Source organism: Mirounga leonina, unplaced genomic scaffold, assembly GCF_011800145.1.
Source record: "Mirounga leonina isolate KUSES-001 unplaced genomic scaffold, KU_Mleo_1.0 Mir_224, whole genome shotgun sequence".
NCBI classification, from domain to species: Eukaryota; Metazoa; Chordata; class Mammalia; order Carnivora; family Phocidae; genus Mirounga; species Mirounga leonina.
This window is the reverse complement of record NW_023270615.1, coordinates 16935215-16961866: the sequence shown is the minus strand read 5'-3', so window position 1 is coordinate 16961866 and position 26652 is coordinate 16935215. Positions and strand designations below refer to the sequence as shown.

General features: G+C 54.3%; 1 protein-coding gene across 2 annotated transcripts in view; it reads right to left on the bottom strand.

The window, feature by feature from the left end:
* ROR2 (receptor tyrosine kinase like orphan receptor 2) overlaps nucleotides 1-25818 on the bottom strand; it is a 200134-nt gene extending 174316 nt beyond the window's left edge. For both annotated transcript variants that reach the window (XR_004683541.1, XM_035029180.1), the window contains exon 1: nucleotides 25557-25818. Coding sequence is in view for 1 of the 2 variants with exons in the window: in XM_035029180.1 (XP_034885071.1) it covers nucleotides 25557-25644 (88 nt within the window). In the remaining variant the exon portion in view is untranslated. The remainder of the gene's footprint in view (nucleotides 1-25556) is intronic.
* Between the last annotated feature and the right edge of the window lie 834 nt (nucleotides 25819-26652).

The following is a 26652-nucleotide window of genomic DNA, read 5'->3' as shown; positions in this document are numbered from 1 at the left end:
CGCATGGCCTAAGATTTTTTACATTTTTAAACAAATGGAGTCCAGCTTCCCAAATACGCTGGAAAATCTCTTAAGGACAGATACGTGTCTCACATGAACTTCTTTGCTCTTCAACAGGCACCCAGTAAGGGTTCAAGATCACTGCTGACAATAATTAGGGTTTTTATACAAGGGCTCTTGCTTCTTCAACAGCTGACTTCTTGGGCAACCAGAACTCCTCAGCCCAACCGTGTAACACAATGTGCTTTGGATTCCAACACGAGCCTACTTATTTTTGACTCTGTTCTTTCTTTAAATACCCAATTCCTCCAGTATAAACTCGTATTAAAGCAAAGGCCAGCTCGTAAAAGCAACAGTTCAATAGAACTCACAGATGCCTCACTGTCTCTGAGCACAGGGCCATCTGAACAACTCACCAGGATTTATGACCCTCCAAATATTATTCCTCCACCTCCAGCTCGCTTCCAGTACTAAGGCTTTCAAAAATCTCAGAGGATCGTTTCATGCGTTAACGGCCTTGTTTAATTTTTTTCTTCTTACCAAACGTGTACCTGGGTTCCTACCAGACCAAGTGAGCCGAGTCTCCGGAGTAACTTATTCTTTCCGACTGTTGGCAATCTCCATTCTCATTGCAGGCGCTCCCACCAGCGCACTGAGGTCTTCAAGCCGGCCAGGTGCAGGCTGTGGCGGGGGAGGGCTGGACCCAGGCCTGCGCTCTCGGAGTCCGCTTGCTCAGACCTTGCCGGGAAGGTTCCTCTGCGCCCAGCAGAGCAGGTATGCACCGTGCACGGCCACGTGAAATCCGAGGGAGACAAGAACCGACAGCTGCAACATTTAAACTGGGCCTGCATTTCCTCGAACATTTTTGCACAGGCTGGACGGGACTGCTCTGAGTAGCCCCCGCCCCCAACCCCACACCTGCGCCTCTGAGGTCACCTGACCCCTGGGGGTCTGCAAGTAACAGAAGGACTCCAGCCCCTAGACATCCAATTCAACCCCCAATATTAGGAGGACACTGTGGGAAATGGAAGTTTTGAGGGCTATTTCCCCTCCTCTTTTGAGTAGCTGGTAAGAAGTTGGAAAAGAACCCAACCCTCAACGGATTACCTAGGAGACTCCACAGTGTTATCATTGGGACGTGAATGTTGACATAGTGCATTCTGCTGACTCGAAAACTCTGGAACTCATGATGTTAATCTTTTCTTTAACTTTAGACCCTTGTTTCTATTTAAGAATAAATACCGGGGGACGCCTGGGTGGCTCAGTCAGTTAAGCGGCTGCGTTCGGCTCAGGTCATGATCCCAGGGTCCTGGGATCGAGTCCCACATCGGGCTCCTTGCTCGGCGGGGAGCCTGCTTCTCCCTCTGCCTGCCTCTCCCCCTGCTTGTGTTCTGTCTCTCTCTCTGACAAATAAATAAATAAAATTAAAAAAAAAAAAAAGAATAAACACCGGGCTTGGCGCTCCCGCATGAGAAGGGGGAGAGGACAGAGGGCAGCAGGACGAGGCTGGCGTCTCACTCGCCAGCAAGCACCTCCCGAGCACCTCCTCTGCTACGTGCCCTTCCCGCTGCTGGGAGATGGGTCAGCACGGGGAAGAAAGGTCTCGGCCCTGGGGTGGGGAAGCGGGCAAAATGAAAGTGCATCATGAACAGACCACGTAAATGGTATGTTCAAAGGGCCGAGAACGGTGGACAAGATGGAAAGTGGGACCCAGTAAGGGGCAGCAGGAGAGATGAAGTGAACAGGCTTCGATTCCTGCAGCCCCAGACCATCAGGTCTGGGCCAAGGGAGGGGCCTTGTATCAGAATGGAAGCGGGAGGTTTTATCAACAGCACTTGATTGGCGGCTCAAGTGCGGAAGCAGCTCATCAGCCAGACAGCGCAGACCGGCCCCTCCGGGAGTGGACACGAGGCTCCCATCCTGGCCAACGGCAAGACCACGTGTGGCCAGAAGGGAGAGGTCCTGTCCCCTTCCCACAAAGGGTCCCACAGGCTGGTAAACCGAGTCAAGAAGTCGACCTCAACACCAAACAGAACGTCTTTCTTTAACACAGGGGGAAGCTAAAAGCAGACTTCAAATAAACATTTCAAATAAAAAAGATACAGAGTTTCGAACCAATCACATGCGGTGAATCTTTTACTTGGGTGAATATACTTGCTCGCAGTTTTCTTAACAGACATATTTGTGGCAAAAGGGAAGCAGAATGAGGACAGCGATGTCTGCAGGCTCTGCAGAACCCCAAGCTCACACAGGGCAGGACGGGACAGGGTTTAGGACCCTGTGCTTCCGCGTGGGCGCCTCAAGCCCCAAGTTCTTCCCCGACCAACCTCAAGGGGGTCATGACGGCTGCACCAGTAACAAGAAGACAAAACCATTACATGAGAATCTTTCCCAAAGCCAGTCAGCTGCTGGGTGTTAGCATCTCCTCTCCTGTCAAGCTCTGCAAACCAGCCCTGTGGCTGGGGGCCGTGCAGCCTGTCCAGCCCTCTGTCCTCAGTGCATGGCACTCAGTGCCTCCAAGCACCGTCCCCCACAGGCCCAGCTGCCAGGGCCTCCCTCAGCCCCACCAAGCACATCCTGCCCAAAAATCACACAGCTACTCCCTCGGTGCCTGGGAAGCTCAGTCAGTTAAGCGTCTGACTCTGGATTTCGGCTCAGGTCTTGATCTCAGGGTCGTGAGACTGAGCCCTGCGTTGGCTCCACACTCAGTGGGGAGTTGGCTCCAGGTTCTCTCTCTTCTCTCCCTCTGCCCCTCCCCGCCGTTTGCACCCTCTCTTTAAAATAAATAGGGCACCTGGGTGGCTCAGTTGTTAAGCATCTGCCTTAGGCTCAGGTCATGATCCCAGAGTCCTGGGATCGAGCCTCGTATCGGGCTCCTTGCTCAGCGGGAAGCCTGCTTCTCCTTTTCCCACTCCCTCTGCTTGTGTTCCCTCTCTTGCTGTCTCTCTCTGTCAAGTAAATAAAATCTTTAAAAATAAATAAATAAAATCTTTAAAAGAAAAAAAAAAGCTACTCCCTCATGCCTAAGACTCTTCCAACTTAAAAAAAATTACGGGGCACCTGGGTGGCTCAGTCGGTTAAGCATCTGCCTTCGGCTCAGGTCATGATCCCAGGGTCGTGGGATCGAGCCCCGCATTGGGCTCCCTGTTCAGCAGGGTGTATGCTTCTCCCTCTCCCACTGTCTCTCCCCCCCCCCCACTATCTCTCCCCTTGCTCGTCCTCTCTCTCTCAAATAAATACATGTAATCTTAAAAAAAAAAAAGGTTCTAATGAGCAGTATGAGACAGTGAACTCTACCAAAGACTCAGCTCCGAGGATTCCTGGGTGCACCTGGCGCGCAGAGATGCTCCGTATACGTTGTGGGATAAACCAACAAATGGGCAGCCCCCAGATGCAGAGCAGGTACTGCTCTGACCGGTGGCCGAAATGATGGGGCCAGGACGGCACAGCTCGGAGCAGTGCTGGGAGACAGAATCGACCGTGGCCACGCTGTCCACGACGGTGGCCGCCAGCCACGTGCAGCCACTGAGCACTTGAACTCAGCCTGTAATCTTCATTCTAATGAGTTTAGATAGCCACGTGGGGTTAGCGGCCACCTGCTGGACAGTGCAGCCATAGAACAATGCATGCCCCAGGCCTCCTGAGACGGCATTCCAGAAACTTCCAGGACGGGAAAACCTGCCGTGGGCTAATTCAGGACTTGGGGGGGGGAAACAGTTATGGAGACTATGGGCTGAGGAAATGAACGTAGATCTGAATGGACGCTTTCTTTCTAAAATTAGCACGGGACGCATTAAAGACAGCACACCCAAGGACCGCAAATACGACAGTCTTCCTGAGCAATCGTCGTCTTAAAACGTATTCAAGTCAAGAGCACTGACGTTAATACTTTAACCCTGGATCTGCGATTTTACCAACGTGCTTATAAATGTGTTGCCTGTTGCCAATAACGTCGACACAAAGGAGCCCGTTTTCTGGACCGCGTGCCTGCCCAGCTGCTCAATGTCTTTCTGATCTGGGAGAGGCAGGCCCTGGTGTGCACAGGGTTGGAGGGACAGGGCTACTCCGCGTGTGGCCAAGGTTGTCCGATGAGCTGCCCCACGTGGCTCCCACCCAGAGAGCGGGGGACAGCGTCAGGCTGCGTGGGCGCCTTCTGCACCCAGAATTTTGCAGGAGGCTCTGCTTTCTCATATCCCACAGCAGGCCACACTTTGCCCCTTCATCTGCTGCTGCACCCCGCCTCGGCCACACCGGGGGACCACTAGTTCTCTCCAGTTCCCCCCAAACCACTATCCGGCAGCCCATCTGCACTTCACACAAAGGGCCTGGCATCCCGTGGCTGGCAGGGGCACCAGGGCGGCGGCTTGTGTCCTCCGTGGCAGGTGCTGACCAGCCCCCTCCCTTCTTCTCTGTCCCCAGGCCTAGCCCCTGCAGTGGGGAGGGGGAAGCAAGGACAGAGCTGAAGGACAGGGACGTCCGGTTTTAACCCCTCGGCACTCTCTGACATCCTCGAGGCCGGGCCCTCCGCCGGCCTTCTCCCAGCCCAGCCCACCGCCGGAACCACTACCAGGGCATCTCAGACTCCTGCCCGCATCAGAATCCCTGGGACAGCTTGTTAACACCCTGCTGAGCACCAATTTAAGGTTTCTGGTTCAGTAGGTTCCGAGGCTTGCCCAAGAACCTGCATTTCTAACGCCTTCTCGCCCAGGTGCTGCTGCTGGTCCAGGGACCACACTGAGACCATCACTGCCGAGGGGCTCCGATTCTCAGGAGAAGGACACCCTCACAGCACCCAGCACCTGTTCATCCTGCAGACGTCAACTCACACGGCTCCAGGGATGCATTTACTCAACAGACAGCCTTCGCCCACCCCACTAATGGAACCCCAGCCCCTCCCAGGGAGCTCTACCCTCACCCAGCCAGGCCCCCAGCGATGCTCTCGTATATGTTCTCCAATATATGTGTGTTCGTGTGTGTGTGCACGTGTATGCACACGTCCGGTGCTTGGCACAAACACCCACTTTTCCCCAAACTACGACTTGGCCCTTCACAAGCCCCGATTCTCGATCCCCTCTTCTAATTATTCCCTGACTCAAAATGCACACACCCCAAAGTTTCCTCTACGGCAGCAAATCTACAGGCAGGTCATCCACAGGAGCTCAAACTCATGAGCACCGCTCCGAGGAAATGGAGGTTGGCCCGCCGTACCTTCCTTCCGACACAACCCGCCAGTCGGATCCAGAGGCGTGACTCCGTTCTGATCCCACGGTGACAGACCCCTGCGCAGAACGGCCAGCTGCCCACGTCCTTCTCTGGGGGCGTGGGGGGGGGGGGGACAAGTCTCCTGGGTCCCGTGGCCCCTGCCTCATTTCTTCTGCATCTGACTTGCAGGTACAGTTGACCCTTAAGCACCACGGCTTTGAACCGAGGAGAACTGTCCACTTGGATGAAAAATGTTTTCATGAATACATTACAGAACCTTGAATGCATTTTCTCTTCCTTACGATTCTCTTAATAACGTTTTCTTTTCTCTGGCTTCCTTTTCGTAAGACACAGCGTATCACACACACAACATGCAAACTATGTGAATCAGTTGCCGACGTGATCGTGGAGCTTCAAGGTCAACAGTACAGTAGCCGCAGAAGTTCTGCAAAGAGTCGGGAGTTATACGGGGATTTCCACGCCCGTTGTTCAAGAGTCAACCGTACACTCGAGAAGACCTCGCGTATCTTCCCTTCCGACAGAGATTTAAAACAGATGGGGAACAGGGCGAATTTTCAAACTGCAAGCCATCATCATGGCCACCGGTCATCACGGCTGTAAGAGGCAGAAATCCATCTCCCTTCACAAAACATCAAGTGGGTTATGTCTGCATACACCTCGGGGACGTTGCACAAAGTGAAATATGCCAGCCACAAAAAGACCCACACCGTATGAGTCCATGGACACGAGGTCCCTATGGTGTCAGATTCACAGGGACGGAGGGAGAAGGATGGTTGCTGGGGGGAGTCAGTGCTTCCCCAGAGTTTCACTTTTGCAAGAGGAAGAGCTCTGGAGATGGACGGTGGGGATGGTTGCACAACAGTGTGAATGTGCTCAATTCCAACAAACTGCATGTTTATTAATGATTAAAATGGCAAATTTTATGTGTATTTTTCCCCAACTTGAAAAAGTCCAAAGTAATACATTTTCTGGAGTGGTATGTCATTGGAGTGGGGGAAACGGCTCTCTTTAGCCCCATTTCACAAGCCAGACGCAGCCCAACAGAGCAAAGCGATCTTTTTCAGGCCATGACTATTTCAGCAACCCCAGACTGTGTCCTAGACGGGACTGTCCTCCCAGAGCAGGTCAGCGGCCCAGGCCCCCCGCCCCCCGCCCCAGAGGAGCCTCCTGGAACTCCGCGGGGAGGGAAGAGGGTGCCCCAAGACCCTAGGATCTTAAAGACCCCAGGAGGGCCTCTGCCGTCCGTCCCATTTGGACACTCACGTAAACCCCAAACCACCCACAGTGAAGTGTGACCGGCAGGCTGCCCACAGGAAATATCCTCACGGACGCGCCCGGCCGGGACCACTGCTGGGGACACGTGCCACCCCGCCCCCGCCCCCAGTCCTAACCATGCTGCTGCATGACATTCTGTTTGGCAGCCAGTCACACAGAGCCAACTGTACTAACTAGATCCTCTTCTTTTCTGCATTCTCAAAGCTCTGGCATCTACGACCTCAACCTCGCAGACTCGGCGGGGGAGAAGGAGCCCCTCCCAGGGCCAGCCAATTCCCAGAGACCGCAAGGGACTCCCGGGCAGGCCTTTCTTGTGCAAACCAACCAGTGCAGGGCCCACACCCCGGACACCACCCTACCTAAGCCTCACACAGCAAGCCAGTATCCCCCTGCCCCAAATCACCCAGGGCCAGGAGCCAAAGGACAGCCCCCAGGTCTCAAAGTTCACCCGAATTATTCCAGCAGGCCAACCCTAAGCTGTTTACTGTGCATGGTCTCCCCATTTCCCGCAGAACCCCAATAAAGGCTCTGGCCTCACTCCCCCTCACTCCCACTTCTGTCTCCTGACCTCCTGATGCTTCCCTCTGGGGCCCTGCAGGGCCTGGCGTGAACCCCTGTGTTGGGACATGTAATAGATCCTTCTCTTGATGTCAGATCCCGGGAGCACCATCCGGGGCGCACCCACAGCCCACCCCGGTGTGGGGGCAGAAGAAAGGAAGGTGGGCCCCACTCCAGTGTTGGCTGGGCTGCTGGGGAGAGGTGAGCGGGCTCAGGCGGGAGGAGGGCTGACTGTGGTTCCCAGAGGCCTGTCCGCACGGCCCGCACCGCCGGGCACGGCCGCCCTGGGTCCCGCGGCCCGGGCCAGGCTGCGTGCGGCAGCTCCATGGCTGACGGAGGGCCACCGCGCCTTCTGTCGGTCGACAGATCCCCAGCCGAGACCTCCACACCTGTGCTCCGCCCAACACCGTCCCAGAGTCAGAAGAGCTCCCGGCGCAAACACGTCTGGGCAACAGGTTTTTGTCAAACTGCACGTGTCCGTCTCCAGGGGTGCTCAGCCCCCGAGGCTTTCTTCCACGACGGAACCGCTGGGGGGAGGGGAGGTGGCCAGGGGAACCCGCTTGGGGAAACAGAGGTCACTGCCGCTGCAGAGGAGATCAGAATTACCCACTAGGCCAGGGCCGCCTCGAGGCCGTCCCGACTCCCAATACTGTGCAGTGGAGCAGGGCCGACTAGACAGCTTCGTAGTGGCGTGCGCGTCATCGGGCGTCCCTGACCTCCCACGCCATCTAGGGACCGGAGAAGCACCTGCGGCATAAGTTACACTCCAAGGCACGAAAGAATTGCATCAGAGTGTGCTTCTGGTCCCTCGGAAATTCTTCTCAGCTCCGCCTGCCCTCCAAGCACACCCTGACTCCCGATAAAAGACAGCAAAGCAACCATGTGCTCTACTCCCCTCCCTGCGTCTCTCGGTTGTCAAGAAAGCCCAACACGGCCTCAACCCTCACCCAGGAGGAAACCAGGCACAAAACTCACCAACTCCGCAAACCCCGGGAGGAAAAGGCACGCCCCACTGCTTCCCGTGGCCTCCCCACCCAACCCCGACCAACAGGTACCGCGGGGGATGCCGGTCCCAGGCCTGGGGGGGTCACCACGCAGGGCACAGCAAGCACAGGGCACCAGCCCACAGCTGGCTTCCCCATCAGCGAAACGAGGGAGCAGAGGTGAAGGAAAAGCCAGGCACGTTTCCCATCGTTGTTTCAAACTCCCAGACTCGGGTCCTACAGCAGAAACAGCTCTGCCTCAGCTGGAAGCTTTGAGAGCAGACTCTGGATTCACAAGCCACAGCCCAGCCAGTTACAAGTCTTAAGCAAGGGGGGGGGAGGGGTCGCAAGCTCCCCAGCAAAGCAGGGACCCTCGTTCAAGTCACTGGAAGTGCGTGGGCATGACCAGAGTCCCACGGGAGGTGAATGACATGCTGCAGAAGCGAGTGCATCTGGCAGGCAAGGTTGAGAATCACCTAGAGTGAGTCACAGGTCAAAGGGCGGACCTGCTGAGCACAGGGCTGAGACCCAGCGTAGCCACCGGGGCTATCCCTGGGCATATAGCAAACAGAAAGACACACATTCAAAGGCGTGACCAATGACAGTGAGCTAAAATAAAGAATTAATATGCATAGTGAAAACTGGGTACAGGCCAGTCATTACCAGGGCACGAACTGGTGAACGTACCGAAATTCCAAGAATTCATAATATGTGCTGGTTAATCTTTGCCCTTCTTTTTATGTTTTACCTCCTGGTCACTTGGGTTTAGATACATAGGTTACATGAAAGTCAGAGAAAACAAATCAAACAAAAGGGAGAGAAAAAAGAAGCACTGAAAATAGAAAATATAGCCCAAAGAAAGTGACAAAATTAAGGCCAGAGGGAAAAACTTATTATCTAGAAGAGAGGACCAAAACCCAAAAAAGCTATTTATTATATTTAAAATTTTTGCCGACACCCAAACAACTAAGGAGGCAAAAACATTTTTAAAGGCAGGGGTGCCTGGGTGGCTCAGTCGTTAAGCGTCTGCCTTCGGCTCAGGTCATGATCGCAGGGTTCTGGGATCGAGCCCCGCATCAGGCTCCCGGCGCTGCGGGGAGCCTGCTTCTCCCTCTCTCACTCCCCCTGCTTGTGTTCCCTCTCTCGCTGTCTTCTTCTCTGTCAAAAAATAAATTAAAAATCTTAAATAAAAAAACAATAGCTTTAAAAAAATTTTTTAAAGGCAAAGACGCACTGGTCCGATGTCATGAATAAGGAAGAAGCACAATATATTAAAACACCTGATTTCACTAGAAGCGAAAAGCAAAAGGGACACTTCAGAATCATTAAGGGTACAATCCTCAGTGAGGATCTCTCCTGGATACACGCAGCCAAGATCACAGCATCCAAAACACAAAGCAGACACTGACGTGAACTCAGAGAAACAGAACTCAGGGCACGGAATGCTTGGCTTCAGCTCCCTGCGCTACGCAGGTAAAGAAAAACACAAGGAAGGACAGGAGCGTGAGTCTGCAGGCAGAGACACTAGGGAGCAGTTCCCGAGACGGATCAAGATTTCTTCTTAAACCACTCTCGAGTCGCAGAAGATACAGAACCTGAGAGGACAGACGACCTGGAAAACAACAGTAATAAAAACACCACACCCGGGGCGCCTGGGTGGCTCAGTCGGTTAAGCGACTGCCTTCGGCTCAGGTCATGATCCTGGAGTCCCGGGATCGAGTCCCGCATCAGGCTCCCTGCTCGGCGGGGAGCCTGCTTCTCCCTCTGACCCTCCCCCCTCTCATGTGCTCTCTCTCATTCTCTCTCTCTCAAGTAAATAAATAAAATCTAAAAAAAACAAAAACAAAAACCCTTCTGGGCGCCTGGGTGGCTCAGTTGGTTAAGCGACTGCCTTCAGCTCGGGTCATGATCCTGGAGTCCCGGGATCAAGTCCCGCATCGGGCTCCCTGCTCGGCGGGGAGTCTGCTTCTCCCTCTGACCCTCCTCCCTCTCGTGCTCTCTGTCTCTCATTCTCTCTCTCTCAAATAAATAAATAAAATCTTTAAAAAAAAAAAAAAAAAAAACTGCTCCAAGATCCATCCAGACAGCGAAGTGAGCCCAGCCAAGAAAACTCTGGGGGGAAATGGGTAAAAGGACAGATCACTCTTACCGAATGTTAAAATGTATCATAACTGAAAGTGGGATGGACGATGAATAATCCAAAAATAATGCCAAGCTAACAATAGATTTTTTTTTTAAGATTTTATTTATTTATTTGACAGAAACAGACACAGCGAGAGAGCACAAGCAGGGGGAGTGTGAGAGGGAGAAGCAGGCTTCCCACCGAGCAGGGAGCCCGATGTGGGGCTCGATCCCAGGACCCTGGGATCATGACCTGAGGCGAAGGCAGAAGCTTAACAACTGAGCCACGCAGGAGTCCCACAAGGAATTTTTAATACCGAAAAAAGGTTGCGGTTCCAATCATTGAAAAGAATGCATTATTCAGTAAAGGATCTCAGGACAATGCGTGTCTGAGGAGAATAAAGGTGCATCCAAATTCCATGTGAGTCAAAGATTCAACCATGAAAGATGAATTATAAGAACCCCGCCAAAAAGGATAATTTCAAAAAATAACCTTACCACGGGAAATTTCAAAGTACAAAAAACCTAGCTTCATTTGTCCCCATAAAATTTTCTGCATGGAAATAAATACCAATAAGCAAAGGCCAAGGGCAACCTGAGATAACACTTTCGTGTGATCAGGAATAGAGCTAAATATTCTTAGAAACCAGTGAAACAATGGACAACAACTAAGAGAAAATTAGTAGAAAAAGAAACAGTTATTTCCCAGGAAAAGGAAACACAGTGACTTATGAAGACACTTGGCCTTGTGGACAATTTTAAAAATGTCAAGGGGCGCCTGGGTCCGTTGAGTCCGTTGGGCGCCTGCCTTCGGCTCAGGTCATGATCCCGGGGTCCTGGGATCAAGTCCCGCGTGGGGCTCCCTGCTCCACGGGGAGTCCGCTTCTCCCTCTTCTCTGCTCCTCCTTCTTGCGCTCTCTCCCTTCTCTCTCCCTCTCTCTGACAAATAAATAAAATCTTAAAATAAATAAAAGTGTCAATACACAGGATTAATGTGTGTTTCTACTTTTCAGGCTTACCAAGACGAAAATGCCTGACAATGCGAAGTGCTGGGGGCAGGGCTTGGCTCACACCCTGGCGCCAGGAGTATAAACTGCGGCCTTCTGGAAGAGCAATCCCCTAGAATCTATAAAAAAAATGTAAATATAAATATGCCAGTTCCCCCCCCCCCGAAAAAAATTCACTTCTGGGAAGTGACCCTACAGATACGCAAGGGCAAACACAACACAACAAAAGAAAACAAGTGTGTGTGCAGATGTCCCGGGTTCATGTACCAGCTACAACTTCTGATCGCAAGTATCCATCCACAGGAGGCCAGTGAAATGTGTGTCTCCCTGGGGACCCAAAGGGCAGACATTAGCAAAGGTCTGGGGGGAGAACGGTGCCAGGCATGCGCTAATAGGGAAAGATTTTTTTTTTTTTTAAAGATTTTATTTATTTATTTGAGACAGAGAGAATGAGAGACAGAGAGCATGAGAAGGAGGAGGGTCAGAGGGAGAAGCAGACTCCCTGCCGAGCAGGGAGCCCGATGCGGGACTCGATCCCGGGACTCCAGGATCATGACCTGAGCCGAAGGCAGTCGCTTAACCTACTGAGCCACTCAGGCGCCCTAGGGAAAGATTTCTAAGAACGAGTGTCTGTGTGGCTTTATCTCACCGAATATAAAAACAGATCAGGGATGCCACACACGGCTGAAGCTTGGAAACATTTTGCCCAGGGAGAGAAGCCAGATACAAAGGGCACAGAGTATGGATTCTATTTATATGAAATGTCCAGAATAGGCAAATCCGGAGAGACAGAAAGTCTGTGAGTGTTTCGGGAGGCGGGGGGGAGGGAGGGGCATGACCGCGGATGTAAAGGGGGGTCTCCTCTGGGGGTGATGGGAATGTGCTGGAAGCAGATGGAGGTGGTGGCTGCACACCACTGTGAATGCACTAAATGCCCCTGGATTGTGCACTTTAAAATGGTTAATTTTATGTTAGGTGAATTTTAGCACAGTTTTAGAAAATAAAGGAAGGAGATGCACAGACAAGCCTGTGTGCCTAGAAAACCTCGAGAAGGAAGCACCAAGACTGACAAGACTGACGGGCCACCATTTATCTGGGGATTGCAGGATGGTAGGGGGGAGGTGGGAGGGAGGTGGGGAGAGGAAGAGGGGCTTCTCATTTTACACCCTTCACGGGTTTTTTCCCAAACCATCAGCATTTGTTACTGGGGTTTTCGTTTCTGTTTTGTTTTTCCTGACTTCTACTCCGTCATGTAATAAATACGTTACCCCGAGAGAAAATTTAAACACTCCAGAGAGAGCTAAATGAAGCCCCAAAGCCAAGAGAGGCCCCTGGGAAGTAACTGCCTACATAAAAGACAGCAAATAGTATAGAATTGTTTTGTGGGGGTTTTCACATAGTGATTCTTTAGATAAATACTTGTAACTGTAGATTAGTAATTGGGCCCAAGCCAAAGCTCCCTCAACATTGTAAGGACCCCCTACTCCCCCCACAGCCCCAGAACACAGGGCAGGCCCCATTCTACTGCTGGGGACAAAAACAATTATAAAGAGCATTTTGAAAACCTTAATCCTGAGCAGATCAACTTACACCCATACTTGATTTTCATTCGTTTTGCTTTGTATTCAAACAGCTTGGCTTCTAGACTCCATAATCTAAAGCAAGTTAGTCAAGTACAAGAAACTTGACTATCTTCGTTTTTTTTTTTTAATTATTATTTAAAAAGAAAAAGAAAAGAAAAGAAATGGGCTCAAAGTTGAGAGTAGCAAAACGAAACAACAATAAAAGTAAGTGAATTTCAGTTGAACTCTGGAAACACTCCACTCATGAGAGGTAATTGTGCCTGAGCTCTGCCTTGAGAAACAACGGGTTGGTTTTCCTTCTTCCAAAATAAAATGACAACGACATGCTGAATTTTGCAAAGAGTATAGGTCAAAAAAAAAAAAAAAAAAAAGCCATCTGAATCTCAGCAATGAGAACTCGTGCTGGACCATTCCTGATGCAGCCAGGCCGTATCGGGGTAACACATCTCATGTGGCCTCCACTCCCTCCAATGCCCCCCTGCAGTCCGACCGGAAGGCCCAGCAGCTGCTGAGGTGCATGCCGACACCCCTGCATAGAACTCTCCTCCCCGTGTGGCCCCATGCGCTCCCCCCCAGCACCCAAAGGAGCCGACACCAGGAGCCACGCTGGTGAGCTCTGGCCGTGTGCCCCTGCGCCCTGCCCAGGGTCCCCACAAAAGCTACAGAGGGGGCCGCCAGGGGCCCCCGGTGACAAACTGCGAGCCAGCTTGGAGTCGGCGCCTTTTTCTGTCCACTGGGAACTCCCCGCTGCCTCCAGAGCCAGGCCTGCGCTTTGGAACAGGACAAAAGGGAAGAAGGAGGACCGGTCCCTCCGAGAGCTCCTTCCCTCACCTGCCGCCCCAGGAGCCCAAGAGCCGGGGGACCCCACGAGCCAGCCGAGGCCACTTGCCCCTTCCTCTCCATTTGGCGCTCGCCTCGCTTCCCCGCGGGGGCCCGACTTCAAGGAGTCCGAGCCTCCTGCTTCAAAGGCTCCGAGGCCCAGATAAATCACACGCACTGACAGGGGCGCAGCCCCAGCGCCCAGGATGTTTGCTCTCAGTGGGTTTTGTTTTTGCTGTTACCGTGGCTCCCCCCAGGGAAACAACGGGATGGGCGCCTGGCACCTCGGAGCCTCACCCCAGAGGGGAGCGTGCGCAGGCTCCCCACTCTGCTCTGACCTCCGGGAGCCCCCCCCCGAGAGCCAGGCGAGCAGAGGGAGGAAGGGGGGCGCAGACAGGCAGCGGACCCACGGCCCCCCGACAGCGGCCTGGCCCATGGCTGCAGCAGAGGGCTGGCCGCAGTGCTGTCTCGGGGAGCAACAGGGGACAGTGAGCTCTGCAGGACGGTGAGCTCTGTGCCAAGTGGCTCGTCCCCGTCAGGCCGTGCTGCCCCCCCGGCCCCCACCCCGACCAGTCGCGGGGCTCCCAGGCTCATGGATAGAAGGGCTGTCGTTGGCAGTGCCTGAGTCAGCCCGGGCCGTGGGCGGCTGGAACAACAGACGCTATCATCTCCTAGAGCCAGAGGCTGGGGCTCGGAGATCGAGGGGTGCGCTCGGCTGGCTGCAGCATCTTCTCCCCGTGGCTGCCCGTGACCCTCTCTCTGCCATGCCCGTCTCTGGGCCCAAGTTTCTCCTTTTTGTAAGGACACCAGTCATACTGCATCAGGATCCACCGTAATGACCTCATTGTCACTTGATCACATCTGTAAAAAATCCTCTCTCCAAATCACAGCACATCCTGAGGTCCTGGGGGTGGGGACCCCAGTGGACCTTTCTGTGGGGGAGACGGAATTCCTCCTGGGACGGCGTGGCGTCCTCTTTATGAAAAGTCACTCGGTGAGAGCAACGGCCCTCCAGCCTAACAGCCAGAAACATTTCAAACGGTTCCTTTTGAAAAGACAGCTCCAGTTGTATTTCCATCTTAACATGCTTTCGGATTTCCCCAGCTTTCGCTGTAGTTTCAAAATATCCAGAAAACTCTGGTTCCTGCGGCCATTTACACAAGGTCCAAGGATCCCCGCAGCTCTGGGGGTTCAAGGAATAAGCGCCGCCCCAGAACACTCAGCCCCTGCGGAGGGTTTGGGGACAGCTTTAAAAATGATAAACAGGTTACGAACGGGATGTGGATCGAACACTTGCGATGCCGAGAGTCGCCCCTCACGGAGAGTCTGAAGACGCAGGGAATGAGCTGGCCTGGGACTCCTGCATCTCAACCTTCCACGTCTTTACCCGTCCATGAGCACCCCACAGATCAAGATGCACCCCAACAGGCTTAGCAACCGCACGGTCTCCTCAAGAGACCGCCGTCCCACGTTTCTCCTGCACCGCCCGCTCTGGCCCGAGCAGGACAGAGCAAGGAGGAATATGACGGGTGCGGACAGTATATCCGTGACAGTGGGCCCAACCCCGTTATTTAAATGCCAGACACAGCGTCTTCTCTGGGGGCTTAAAGGAAGGACCCAATGAGGTGTCACAGGTGCGGGAGCATAGTGGCGCCGAAGATCCCGAGACTCCTCGGTCCTCCTCTGTCCTCCCCCGGGGGAACCGCTGCTGTCAGTCTGGGCGTGTAGGCTTGACACCTGATTCTGGAGGCTGGCGTCTCCACACACACGGGGACAGAGGGGGGATTGTGTAGACCAATCACCTGCAACACGAATCCTTCTGCAGCCTGCTGTTTGCCCCACCCAGAAACTCGCGCGGAATCACTGCTCTGTCGGCACCCACGGGTCCCCGTTTTCATTTCGGCCGCCGTGGAGACACGGTGCCGGTGATCTGGGTCCCGTGAAAAGACACGTCGATATTTCCAACTCGTCTCCGTTAGAAACGGGGCAGCAGTGAGCAGCATGCCTCCCCGGCGCGCGGGGATTTTCTCAGAGCAAGCCACAGAGGGTGTATTTTGGATGTGAACGGTCAACGCGAACGGCCCTCCAAGTGGCCACATACACCCCCCCACCTCCGCCAGGCCCCCCGCGCCAGCGCTGACACAGTCCTCCTTGCCCGCTCCGACTCCAGCCAAAGCTCAGCGGAGGAGCACTGGGGTACCTGATCATCTGCACCGTGTTCCCGCCTACCAAGGCCAACGCTCCCCCTGAGGTTCTGGCCTCCCGTATTTGCCCCTCTGCAAGCCGCCTGCCGTACACCGTGTCCCTGTTTTCACTGGGACGTTGATCTTCTCATCTACCTGTGAGTCACGTATTCCGGATACAAACCTGCTCATCTGCCCTACAGGCTGTGAACGGGTTCTCGCCGTCCCGCGGGCTGGGTTTTAGGGTGGACGTCAGACCCTCCGCAGCAGGAAGCACAAAACGGAGTCTGCTGATGCGCTGTTGCTGGGAAAACCGGGAGGGCCGAACAGCTCCAACACCTCCCTCTGCCTTGGCTTTCGACACCTTCGTAACCTTTGCCTGATGAAGGCGGGCCCCGGGGAACGGCGAAGAAGGGTCTGCTCCAGGCAGGGCGCCGCAGGGCATCTCTCCTGGAGGTGCTGAGGAGCACCCGGCCAACAGGGGCCGGGAATGAAGGATCAGCCCAGCTCGATGGGGCCTTCCCGGGGCCCCCACACACCTCTGCACCAGGACCCGGTAGGGTCCTTCCCACAGAGTGTCCACAGCCCCTGCACCTGCTGGAATTCAGCGGCGCAGCCCCACCGGGACCCCCAGGTCTGGCCGAAGGCCGCTCGCTCGGATGGGGAAAACCAAAGTTAACGGGCACACCTTGCCTGCATCCCGCCACGAACAAAGCCAAGTGTCAAAGGCCATTTTGCAGCGAGCTGGGAAAACAGGGCAGGGCCTGGGTCTCAGATAACACTTGCCTGTGATAACAGGCAAGTATTGAGATTATGTGGAGAACAGTCCTTACCATTCATGCAGAAGTATTTACAGGTAGAAAATGAAGGCTGTCTGGGACCCGTTAAGAGGGCCAGGGGAAATGAAACCAAATTAACAGAACATGTCACTGTTGGGGCTGCATGAAACATATAGAGGGGTTCACTGTACCAGTCTCATTGTGTGTATGTCTGAAGTTTTCTATAATTAAAAAGGAAAAACATGTTAGAAGTCCTGGCGATCCAGAAACGAGACTAGGACTTGGGCAATTTTCAGTCAAACACACGGGAGTCCCGGCCCTCCCCCAGCCCTGTGTGAGGTCTGACACCATTTCTGATAAAATACAACCGTTTCTGTCTTTCTTCTCAGGGATACTGGCTACGGTCACACGTGTGTATCCCTGTTCAGTCCTCTATTTGTAAATCATTTCGAATTTGCAGAAAAGTTGCAAGATTCATGCAGGAATCTCCCCCCACCAATCCTCTAGACCAGACCCACTAATTTTTCACATTTCACCCATGTCCGTCATTCCGTCTCCATACACACGGTGCTCTCACTCCAAGCTCAGAGAGTAGACTGCAGACATCGTGCCCCTTATCCAGTAACGCACGGTATGAACTTCCCAAGAGGCGGGACATTCTCTTCCATAGCCCCCCTACAACTCACAAACTCAGGAACCTTGACTTTGACAACACTTCTGAAGAACTCACCCTCACGTTCCCACTTCACCAAGCATTCCACCAACGCCCAGGTTGGCGCGTTTCTGCTGTAGCCCAGACCCGTGTGAAATCACACTCTGCATAGAGTCGCCCCCTCCTGCCGCCTCCTTCAGGCTGGACCCGTTCCTTGATGTCTTTGCCCTTCACGACCTTGACGTTTTCCACTAAAAGCCAACTGCTTCATAAACTGCCCGTCCCCGTGTTGGGCTTGCTGGTTTGTGTCAGGCTGTGTTGCCCAAGCTGCAATGCAACCCAAGTGACACCCTTCTCAGAAGAGTGACGTCCATCTGCCCGTCCTGGTGGCCTGAGCCTTGATCACCCAGTTAGGGTGACGTCCTGTGCCTCCAGTCTTGTCACTTAACTGTCCCCCGCACAGGAGGGCTCTGCAGGGAAACACTCTGAGCCAGGAACTTTTCCTGCTCCCCACCACGCGTGGCCTCTTCCAACTGGATTCAGCATTCATTGATGACGCTTGCCCAAATCAATCTCCACGATCACTACCGCGACCTGCGATTTCTCCGACTCACCGCCCATTTATTAGTCGGTGTTTTGCTAAAGGGCAGTGGCCTCTCTTCCCCATCCCTTCTATTTACGGAACATAGTAGCATCTCCCAAAATTCATATCCGCCTAAAACTTCAAATGGGACCTTATCTAGAAATCATCTTTGCAGAAGTAACAAGGGAATTGCCACAGTTACTCTGTTTTATCGATAATAGCTGTCATCGTGGTTGTGAGGTGGGACCTCGTTGTGCTTTTGATTTGTATTTCTCTAACGACTAGTGATGTTGAGCATCTTTCTGTATCATTTGTGTTATCTCAGCCTTCTTGTATGTCTTCCCTGGGGAAATGTCTACTCAAATCCTTTGCCCATTTTTAAAAGCAGATTGCTTGGGGTTTTTTGGTTGAGTTGTGGGAGTTCTATATATTCTGGATATTAGCTCCTTCTCAGGTATATACAGATTTGTACAGATTCGCACATATTTACTCCCATTCTGTGGGCTGCCTTTCCACTCTGTTGATCATGTCTTTTGGGGCACGTCCAATTTTAGGGAATTCAGTTTGTCTATTTTTTCTTGTTTTACCTGCTTTTGGTGCCGTATGCAAAAAAAAAATCATTGCTAAGTCCAGTATCGTGCTAAGTCATGACACTGGACTTCGCAAAGTTTACTTATGTTTTCTTCTAAAAGTTTTATAGTTTTAGCTCTTATGTTTAGGTCCCTGATCCATTTTGAATTAATTTTTGTGTATGATATGAAGTAAGGGTCCAACTTCATTCTTATGAATGTAGAAATCCTGTTTTCCCAGCACCCTTTGTTGAAAAGACTGTTCCTTTTTCATCAAATGATCTTGGCACCCCTGTGATTTGCCATGTATGTAGGGCTCATTCCTGGGCTCTCAGGCCTCCTCTGTTGGTCTGTCTGTCCGTATGCTACTGTCGTGGTTACCGTAGCTTTGTCATATGTTTTAAAATCAGGAAGCGGGGGCGCCTGGGTGGCTCAGTTGGTTAAGCGACTGCCTTCGGCTCAGGTCATGATCCTGGAGTCCCGGGATCGAGTCCCGCATCGGGCTCCCTGCTCGGCGGGGAGTCTGCTTCTCCCTCTGACCCTCCTCCCTCTCATGCTCTCTGTCTCTCATTCTCTCTGTCTCAAATAAATAAATAAAATCTTTTAAAAAATAAATAAATAAAATAAAATAAAATCAGGAAGCGAGGGGGTGCCTGGGTGGCTCAGTCAGTGAAGCATCTGCCTTCCGCTCAGGTCATGATCCCAGTGTCCTGGGACTGAGTCCTACATCGGGCCCCCTGCTCGGCGGGGAGTCAGCTTCTCCCTCTCCCACTCCCCCAGCTTGTGCGTGCTCCTTCTCTCTGTCAAATAAATAAAATCTTTAAAAAAATAAAATAAAAACAAAATAAATAAAAGATCTGAGGTAATCCGTATCACTTTCTATTTCTCCTTTCCTTGTTTTTGTTTTGAAAACTAAGCAGATGCACAACCAGCCAGGCCCCCAATTTGTGCACTGCATCCAGCTCTCACAATCATTAGACAGAGCACCCCCTTGTCACGTCTCCTCCTGTAGACTCATCACGGTCCTCGATTTTTCACTATTTCAAACTGCTCTGGAAACATGTCCGATGTTATACGAAGACTACGATATGGTGACCGGGGGCTTACTTCACTGTCGGGAAGAAAATTCCCAGTTTCCAAATGTTATTTCCAAATAACATAAATAATAAATAAATAATAGGAGAGTGTTGTTCTATAAGAAAACACAAAATAGCATCCTATTGGAGGGCTACGAGGTAGACTCTCCACGGAGTGTGACCCAGGGGCTCTGCCTGAAAGCTTTTTCCCTCCTGCAGCCCCTCCCTCCCTTCTCATGGCCCTCCTGCCGTCCACTTGTGAGCTGCTCACTTTCTAGAGGGAGCTCCTAGGTCCACACCAAATTCCTCATTGTACCCCAAACCTTACTCATTCTCCTATCCAATGTTGTTGCCTGCCAGGAGCCAAAATGTTGAGTGCGACCCTCCTCCAGACCCCAAGGGGATGAATGGACTTTTCCTCTGCCCAGTTCCCCCCCCCACCCACCCCCCACAGGAAGCTCCTTATGCAGTACCTTTCCTGGGAACTCCCCCAATGAGTCCAACACCACGCCCCTCAATTTTTCACGCACCTCCTTCCTTGGGTACAAACACATGACCCTCTCAAGCCCACCCGCTGCACGGCTGCAACACACCATCCCTTGGCCCACGCAGCCCCTCACATCTTCACATCCCCCGCACCCCTGTGACTTGACTCCCGGGACTCCCGCTGCCCCATGGAAGGCACAGTGCTTTCACTTCCTCCTGCTCCTTCCTGCTGTGAGCACCTGGCTGCCCTGGGGGCCGTGGCTGGGGTCTGGGGTAAGGGAGCTCTCCACCAGGCGGCCCGCGTCGCCATCGGGGTGAATTTGTCCCTGAGCGCATCCTCACATGTCACTTCCTTTGTCCCCCGCCCTAGAAGTGAGTCTCCCGGGGGGAACCTGCTTCTGCATGCCCCAGGGTGCCTGAGATCACGTGGGGGCTAACAGGCAAGGGGCAAGGTGTCCAAGGTGCTTCCTCCGTGCACATCCTTGGAACCTGCAGGGTACACGTTCCTCCAGGACGCGGGTTTCTTTCGAGTCTTCCAGGCGTCGGGTTTTGAGATCGCAGACTTGGCCTAATTCAAGCCAACAGTGGTCACAAAGACCATTTTATGTGCTCCTCATGGAGCTGCGGTGTCGCCCCTCCCAAACACACGTAACGCACACACAGGCGTGGTGCACACACGTGTTCACGTAATTCTGTGTAGCCCCGTGCGGGGCGCAGGAGGCTCCGTGCTGGGCACCTCTGGGGCAGGGCCCTCTGGGTCCACATGTTAGAGTCCATCCAGCTGGGTTCTGCCTTCCCACCTCCCACAGGCAACAAACAAAGCAAACCAAGTGGAGCCCCTCCTTGCCCCGACAGAGGAGAGGAACAGCCCCTGGCGGGGAGGGGGGGGCGAGCGACAGAGCTCCCAGCAGTGATGGGAATGTCCTCTGTGTGCGTGGACCTGTGAAATCCAGCCAGTGCAGCGAAGGAAGTGAATCTTTCATCTCAGTTTAATTAATTTTAACCTGAAGAGTTACATGTGCCCGGCAGCGACTGTCCTCTGGGGCTCAGGTCTGCAAGGGGGATTTCTGTCTTTTCAGTGCACGCTGGGTTAACTAGCCCCCAAGGGGGGCGCCGGGCTGGGGGAAATCACTGGGCTGGGAACTTGGGGGATGTGGGGCAAACCCTCCCCCACTCCCAGAGGACTTGAAGAAGCAGCCACATTCTCCCCAGATAACATCTCACAAGTGACAGCCTACTGGAGCTCATTCCAAAGACAATTAAAGACACACACACACCACTTCCCACTGGAACGTGAGATTTTCTAGAAGACAAGCCACTTAGTCTAATTAGGCCAAATTTTTCTGTAATTACTTCCTTCCCTTTGGCTTTTGATTTTTTTTTTTTTTTTTGGTACTTTCTGAGATAGAACTTAAACACACACAACAAAACAAACAAACAAACAAAAAACAGAACAGAAATCCCCCAAAATGGTGCAAACCACACTAGCACAATTCCTTATTTTTGAAAAGCTTTGCTCAACAATTCCTTGGCCACTCTGTTACTATGATTTTAAATAGATCACACTGCCCGTACGTTCTCCGACAATTGCACATGTGAGCAGAGCTGTCCTGCCCATATTTCCAAGGTCCTCGACATCACCAAATAAATACCTACCAGAGAGAGGCTGGTACCAACCCCCACCAGTTGCAGCCATAATTAATGGAGCTCCTCTTGTTGCTCCGATTGTTACTTCAAAACTCAGGAAGCCCTCACTACTCATCAGACTCCTACCATTTCTGTTCTGCAGTGAACAACACAAAACCAAAGAACCCAAAGGGTCCCTGCAGGGCAATGTTTCCAGCATCAGTGCTTTTAACCCGAACTGTCCTCTCATGAAGTTGCTACTGGGCACGCCAAATCCAGACCTCTCAGGCAATGCTTCCTCTCTCTGCAAAGCAAAGCCCCCTCTGCTCTGAAAGCTTTCGTGCATGGTGTTCTTGGAGGTCGCCTGGCAGTCACCACAGGGTCCCCAAAGAAGGAAGGATCTTTTTTTTTTTTTAAAGATTTTATTTATTTATTTCACAGAGAGAGAGACAGCGAGAGAGGGACCACAAGCAGGGGGAGTGGGAGAGGGAGAAGCAGACTCCCCGCTGAGCAGGGAGCCCGATGTGGGGCTCCACCCCAGGACCCTGGGATCTTGACCTGAGCCGAAGGCAGATGCTTAACGACTGAGCCACCCAGGCACCCCAAGAAGGAAGGATCTTAATGACAACCTTCTCTACCGGGCACAGCAGGGCAAACCCAAAGCTTTGCTACCCTGCCCTTTTCCACACTGCTGCAGGGGAGGCCGAGGGGTCGGTTCCCAGGGAATGGACCAAATAAACACCAAAAGGCATCTGACATCAACGAATGTTTTAGAAGGTGGTCGTAAACCTTGGGTGGGGGTAACACTTAGCAGCCCACTGCCTTTTCCTTGACTGCAACTTGGAATGATATAATTAGAGCTCTCCCAGGGGAAAGAGTTAGAGAGTACACAAATTTCCTGTGCTTCAGCAGGCTGACCAGGATTCTGCAGATCAGGGAGGCCAAGCCCTTCACACCCAGGTCCCATTTCAATGATAATAACTTTCCACATCCTGGCCTCCCCGTGGTGGAATGCATTTTAAAGGAGCGCCCCTTCTCCAGCCCCTTCTTCTGAAACCTGGCTTCAGAAATCCCCCTTTAGAGGATTCATCCTCCCTACCTGTCTGAGGAGCTGTGGCCCCAGGACATTTCTATCCCACAGATGGGGGTGGGGAGGGAAGATTCCAGAGGAAAGAGCCCTGTTAAACCCAGGCTCTGCCAGGCTTAAATGTCTCAGAGGTTAAACCAAGGCTAACTGACTATTCATGGCGAACAAGTACTTCACAGCAAAGAGAGACACAGAAACACCAAACGAGGCTGTACTTTGACCAAACAGTAGGAAAAAGGTCTCTGTTATAGGAAATGGAAATGCCGTTCCCATTGCCTGGTCCATCTGCAGATCACTGTCCCCAAAAACTACCCCAGGAAGCCCATTCGGAAACCCCTGTTGTTTTTTTGCATAGGAAACATTAAGCAAAATTCTGGTCGTTTTTCCAACGGTGACTTGCTTTGCTGATTTGAGAGTTGGGCCTCACTGCCTAGAGGCCCGCGGGCACCCCGCGCTGTTTTTGTGAGCGCTCAGTCCAGCAGCTCACTGTGGGCGCCCTTCAGGACCAGCAGTGTTCGGGTCTCAGGACGGCATCCAGTATGGAGCAGACACCAGGGTTAAACGTGCTCTCGCTGTTAAATACTGCAACATTTCAAACGTGTGCTTCTTTGCTCCGTGCACAGCCGTAATCAAAAAAACATGTTGTCTTGCTATATACATGAAAACTTTTCTTTTTCCAAAGTCTTCTTACTCAAGATGTTTTTTTTCGTTTGCTTGCTTCCAAATGGACTGCGAGCATTATTTATTATAACCATCAGTCCAAGAATCTGGGCCAGAAGTCAAAGCTGCTGCACTGTCAAAATGGGGAAAGGGAGAACCCCCAAAACGGCCACTCCCACCCAGCCCATCCTACCTAGGCGGGGCACACAGCCCATGAGGTATTTGTCTCCTTAGGGAACAGAGCCGTCCATAAAAATGTACAATAAGAACTTATAAATCCTTCTACAATAGCCTTTCCATGTTTTTACAAAGTAACATCTTTTGTGTATAAAATACACTCAGGTTACAAGGAGGCCTCTTCACAGCAGAAAAGATGCCAAGTCCCCACATCTCCTGTCATCATAAAATTGTATTCATATTTTGAACATGAACAAATTTGAATTTTCAGCTAACCGAGCATTCCAGAAGAGGACGATGAACACCTTTCCTACTCCCTCCCCAACCGGAGAGGATTATTTTACAACTGGAAAAGAGAAAGTTACCTCCGCTCAGGGTTCAAGAGTTAAGGAGAACGACCCAGGATTGCTTTGTTCCTCAGAGATTTCTGAAACTCGACGGGGAAAGACAGCAAAGTTCAAACTACTCCGCCCGGAAACGCGAGCTACTTTCCCGAGCTTGTTCCAACGCTGGTAGGAGCAACAGAAGGGTGGTCTTTCTCGCAGCGCCCAGCTCTCACCCCACCCTCCGCACGCGCAACGCAAACCCCCGCAGCCGCAGGTCGGCCAGGCAGAGAGCGTGGTGCGGACAACCCAGCCCCGCGCGGCCACCGCGCGTCCGGGCGCCGAGTTAAGCCGCCTCCGCCCCCCTCCCACAGCGCAGCGAACGGATCCCCCCTCGCCCTAAAGGGGAGAGGGATGCTTGCAGGGAGGAGGGGTGCAGAAATCCGCGGGGATGTTGGTGAGACTCCCCCAGGCTGACTTCGAATAGGCTAGTTACCACTGCACCGTGCATGCACCCTGAGCGCTTCATGCTTTAAGGGACAGCGACAGACTTACGCAAGCCCCCTTCCCAAACCAAGGAACCAGAAACGTCTGACCTAATCAGCATCTGCTTAAACCCAGACGACTCCCTAAAAAGGCTGCCCAGCACTCCTGATTGCGTAGACAGGTCCCTGGAGCGCGCAGCTGCCAGCAAGACGCGGGCGGGAAGAGTGAGCCCCCTTCTGCGACGGTCGCCTGACTCTCACCTGCCGGCAGGAATACATGGCGGGTGGTGCACGATGCGAGGGGCGGGCAACACTGAATCCCTCGTAAGTGTAAGGGGGCAGCTCACACATTTCTGGGACTGGAGGCGAACCTCCTCAGCCTCCCGACGTCCCGGCCTGGAGGCACCGCCGCCCTCCCCCAGCCCGGCAGGGTGCCCGGAATTCGGCCGCGGGGCGCGGGCCGGAGGTGCTCGGGGGTCCGGACGGCGTGGGCGAGCGCCGCCTCCTCCGGCTCCCTAGACGGGGGCCCCAGGCTCCCTCCGCACCTCGAGGCAGTTCCTGCATGCCCCGGGGCGCACGCGGACAAGCCCGCGCGGGGACTCCGGGGGCAACGTGTGCCCCTCCAGGAAAATGCCACCGGGAACCCGGGCCCGACCCTCGGGCCGCGTGCCTCGACCCGGGTCCCGGGGTGCCGCCCCAGCAGCCTGAAGGCCGCCCCGCGACCCCCCGACCCCAGGCAGGAAACGCCCCTCGGCTACCTCCCGGGAGTGGAGGAGGGAGCTGAGGGGCCAACAAAAGGGAAGCCAAAGTCCCTTTCGACCTAGAGGTGGGGGGCGGGAACCCCTCCCCCGGGCCCCGCCCGACTGCGGCGCCGGCCCTGGGTGGGGGGCTCCGGCGGAGAGGGGGGCGCGGGGGCCGTGGGCCCTACAGGGGGCACCTGGGAGGACAAGGACCGAGTCAAAATCCTGCGAACTAAAGACGCATCTGCGGACCCGGGACCGGGCCCCCTTCACACTCACGACCCTCGCAGATTCCTGGCCGGGGGCTTCCCCGCGGGCGCCGGCGCCGCTCGCCGGGCCTCTGGCAACACTTAGCCGTCCCCAGAGCGCGCCTCACTGGAAGCAGCCCCGGGCGGCGGGGCGCGGGGCCGAGGCGGGCCCGGCGGGGAGGGGCCCTGCGCGGCGCCCCCTGATCGGGAGAGAGGCCGGGGGCACAGCCGCGGGGGCGCAGACCCGAGAGCGCGAGCCCCCGCCGTGCACCAAGGCGACGCGCAGGGGAGGGCGCGCGGCGGCGGCTCCTACCTGAGGTCCGGGGCACGCAGAGCAGGAGCGCGGCGGCCACCCAGACGGTCGGGGCGCACATCAACGGCAGCGCCGAGCCCGGGGCCATGCCGTGGGCCGTGGGGGCCGGGCGCCACCACCCCTGTCGGCCGCGCGTCCGCTGCCCTTCTTCCCGGGCTCTGCGCAAGCTGGTCCCCTTCGAAGAACTCCTAGCCTTCCTCCTGTCGCGGCCCGGACGCGCCGCGAGGCTCCGGGCGCGGCGCGGGCTGGCTGCGAGGCTCCGGGGCGCGGGCTGGGCGTCCCGCCGGCCGCGGGGAGGAGCGCTGGGGGCGGACCGCGGGCGCGCAGGAGGCAGGGTCCCCGGCTCGCCCGCCCCGGTGGGCCGAGCAAGGCCGGCGCCGGCGCCCCCTGCCGGAGGGACGCGCCCGCGGCAGGCGGGGCGCGCGGGAGGCGAGGGGCCGGGGCCGGGGGCCGCCGCACCGGCCCCGGACGGGCCTCCCGCGCGCGCCCCCGGCACGCTTGGACGCAGAGGGGCGCCTTGGGGGCGGCCCGCCGGACCTCGCCGCGGCCACTGCGGCGCGCCGGGCAGTTGGCATCCACGCTCCGGGGGCGGGACCCCCGGGGGCCTGGTCACAAATCAGTAACTCGGGACCACCCTGCTCCCTCGCCCGGCGCACCCGGCCAAATCGGACAGCTACTCGGTCCCAGAAACCGGCGGTGCAGGAGGAAGAGAAGCGAGCGCATGGAGAAGCGAAACGGTCAAGGAAAGAAACGGGCCAGGCCGCGTCCCCGCCGGGGGCCCTCCCGGCTCTCGCCACGCTGCGCGGTGGGGACGACCAGGCCCTTGCAGAATGCCCAGAAACCGCCGCGACTAGAGCAGCGTAGAGGGAGCGCGATGCTATCTGAAGCCACCGTGGCTTTCGGTTTACTGTTAAAAGCAAATTGTGTAATTTTACCCATTAAAGGCAGAACACTGTTTGTTCTCTGCAGAGCCCCAGAACATGCAGAAGTAATTTGCTTCACTTGTAAAAGACATTTTGAATGCAATTCAAATAGCATATTTTCTTGCTTATTCTTGGTTTTGCCTAACACATGCCAAGGTCTGGAATTGGAAAGC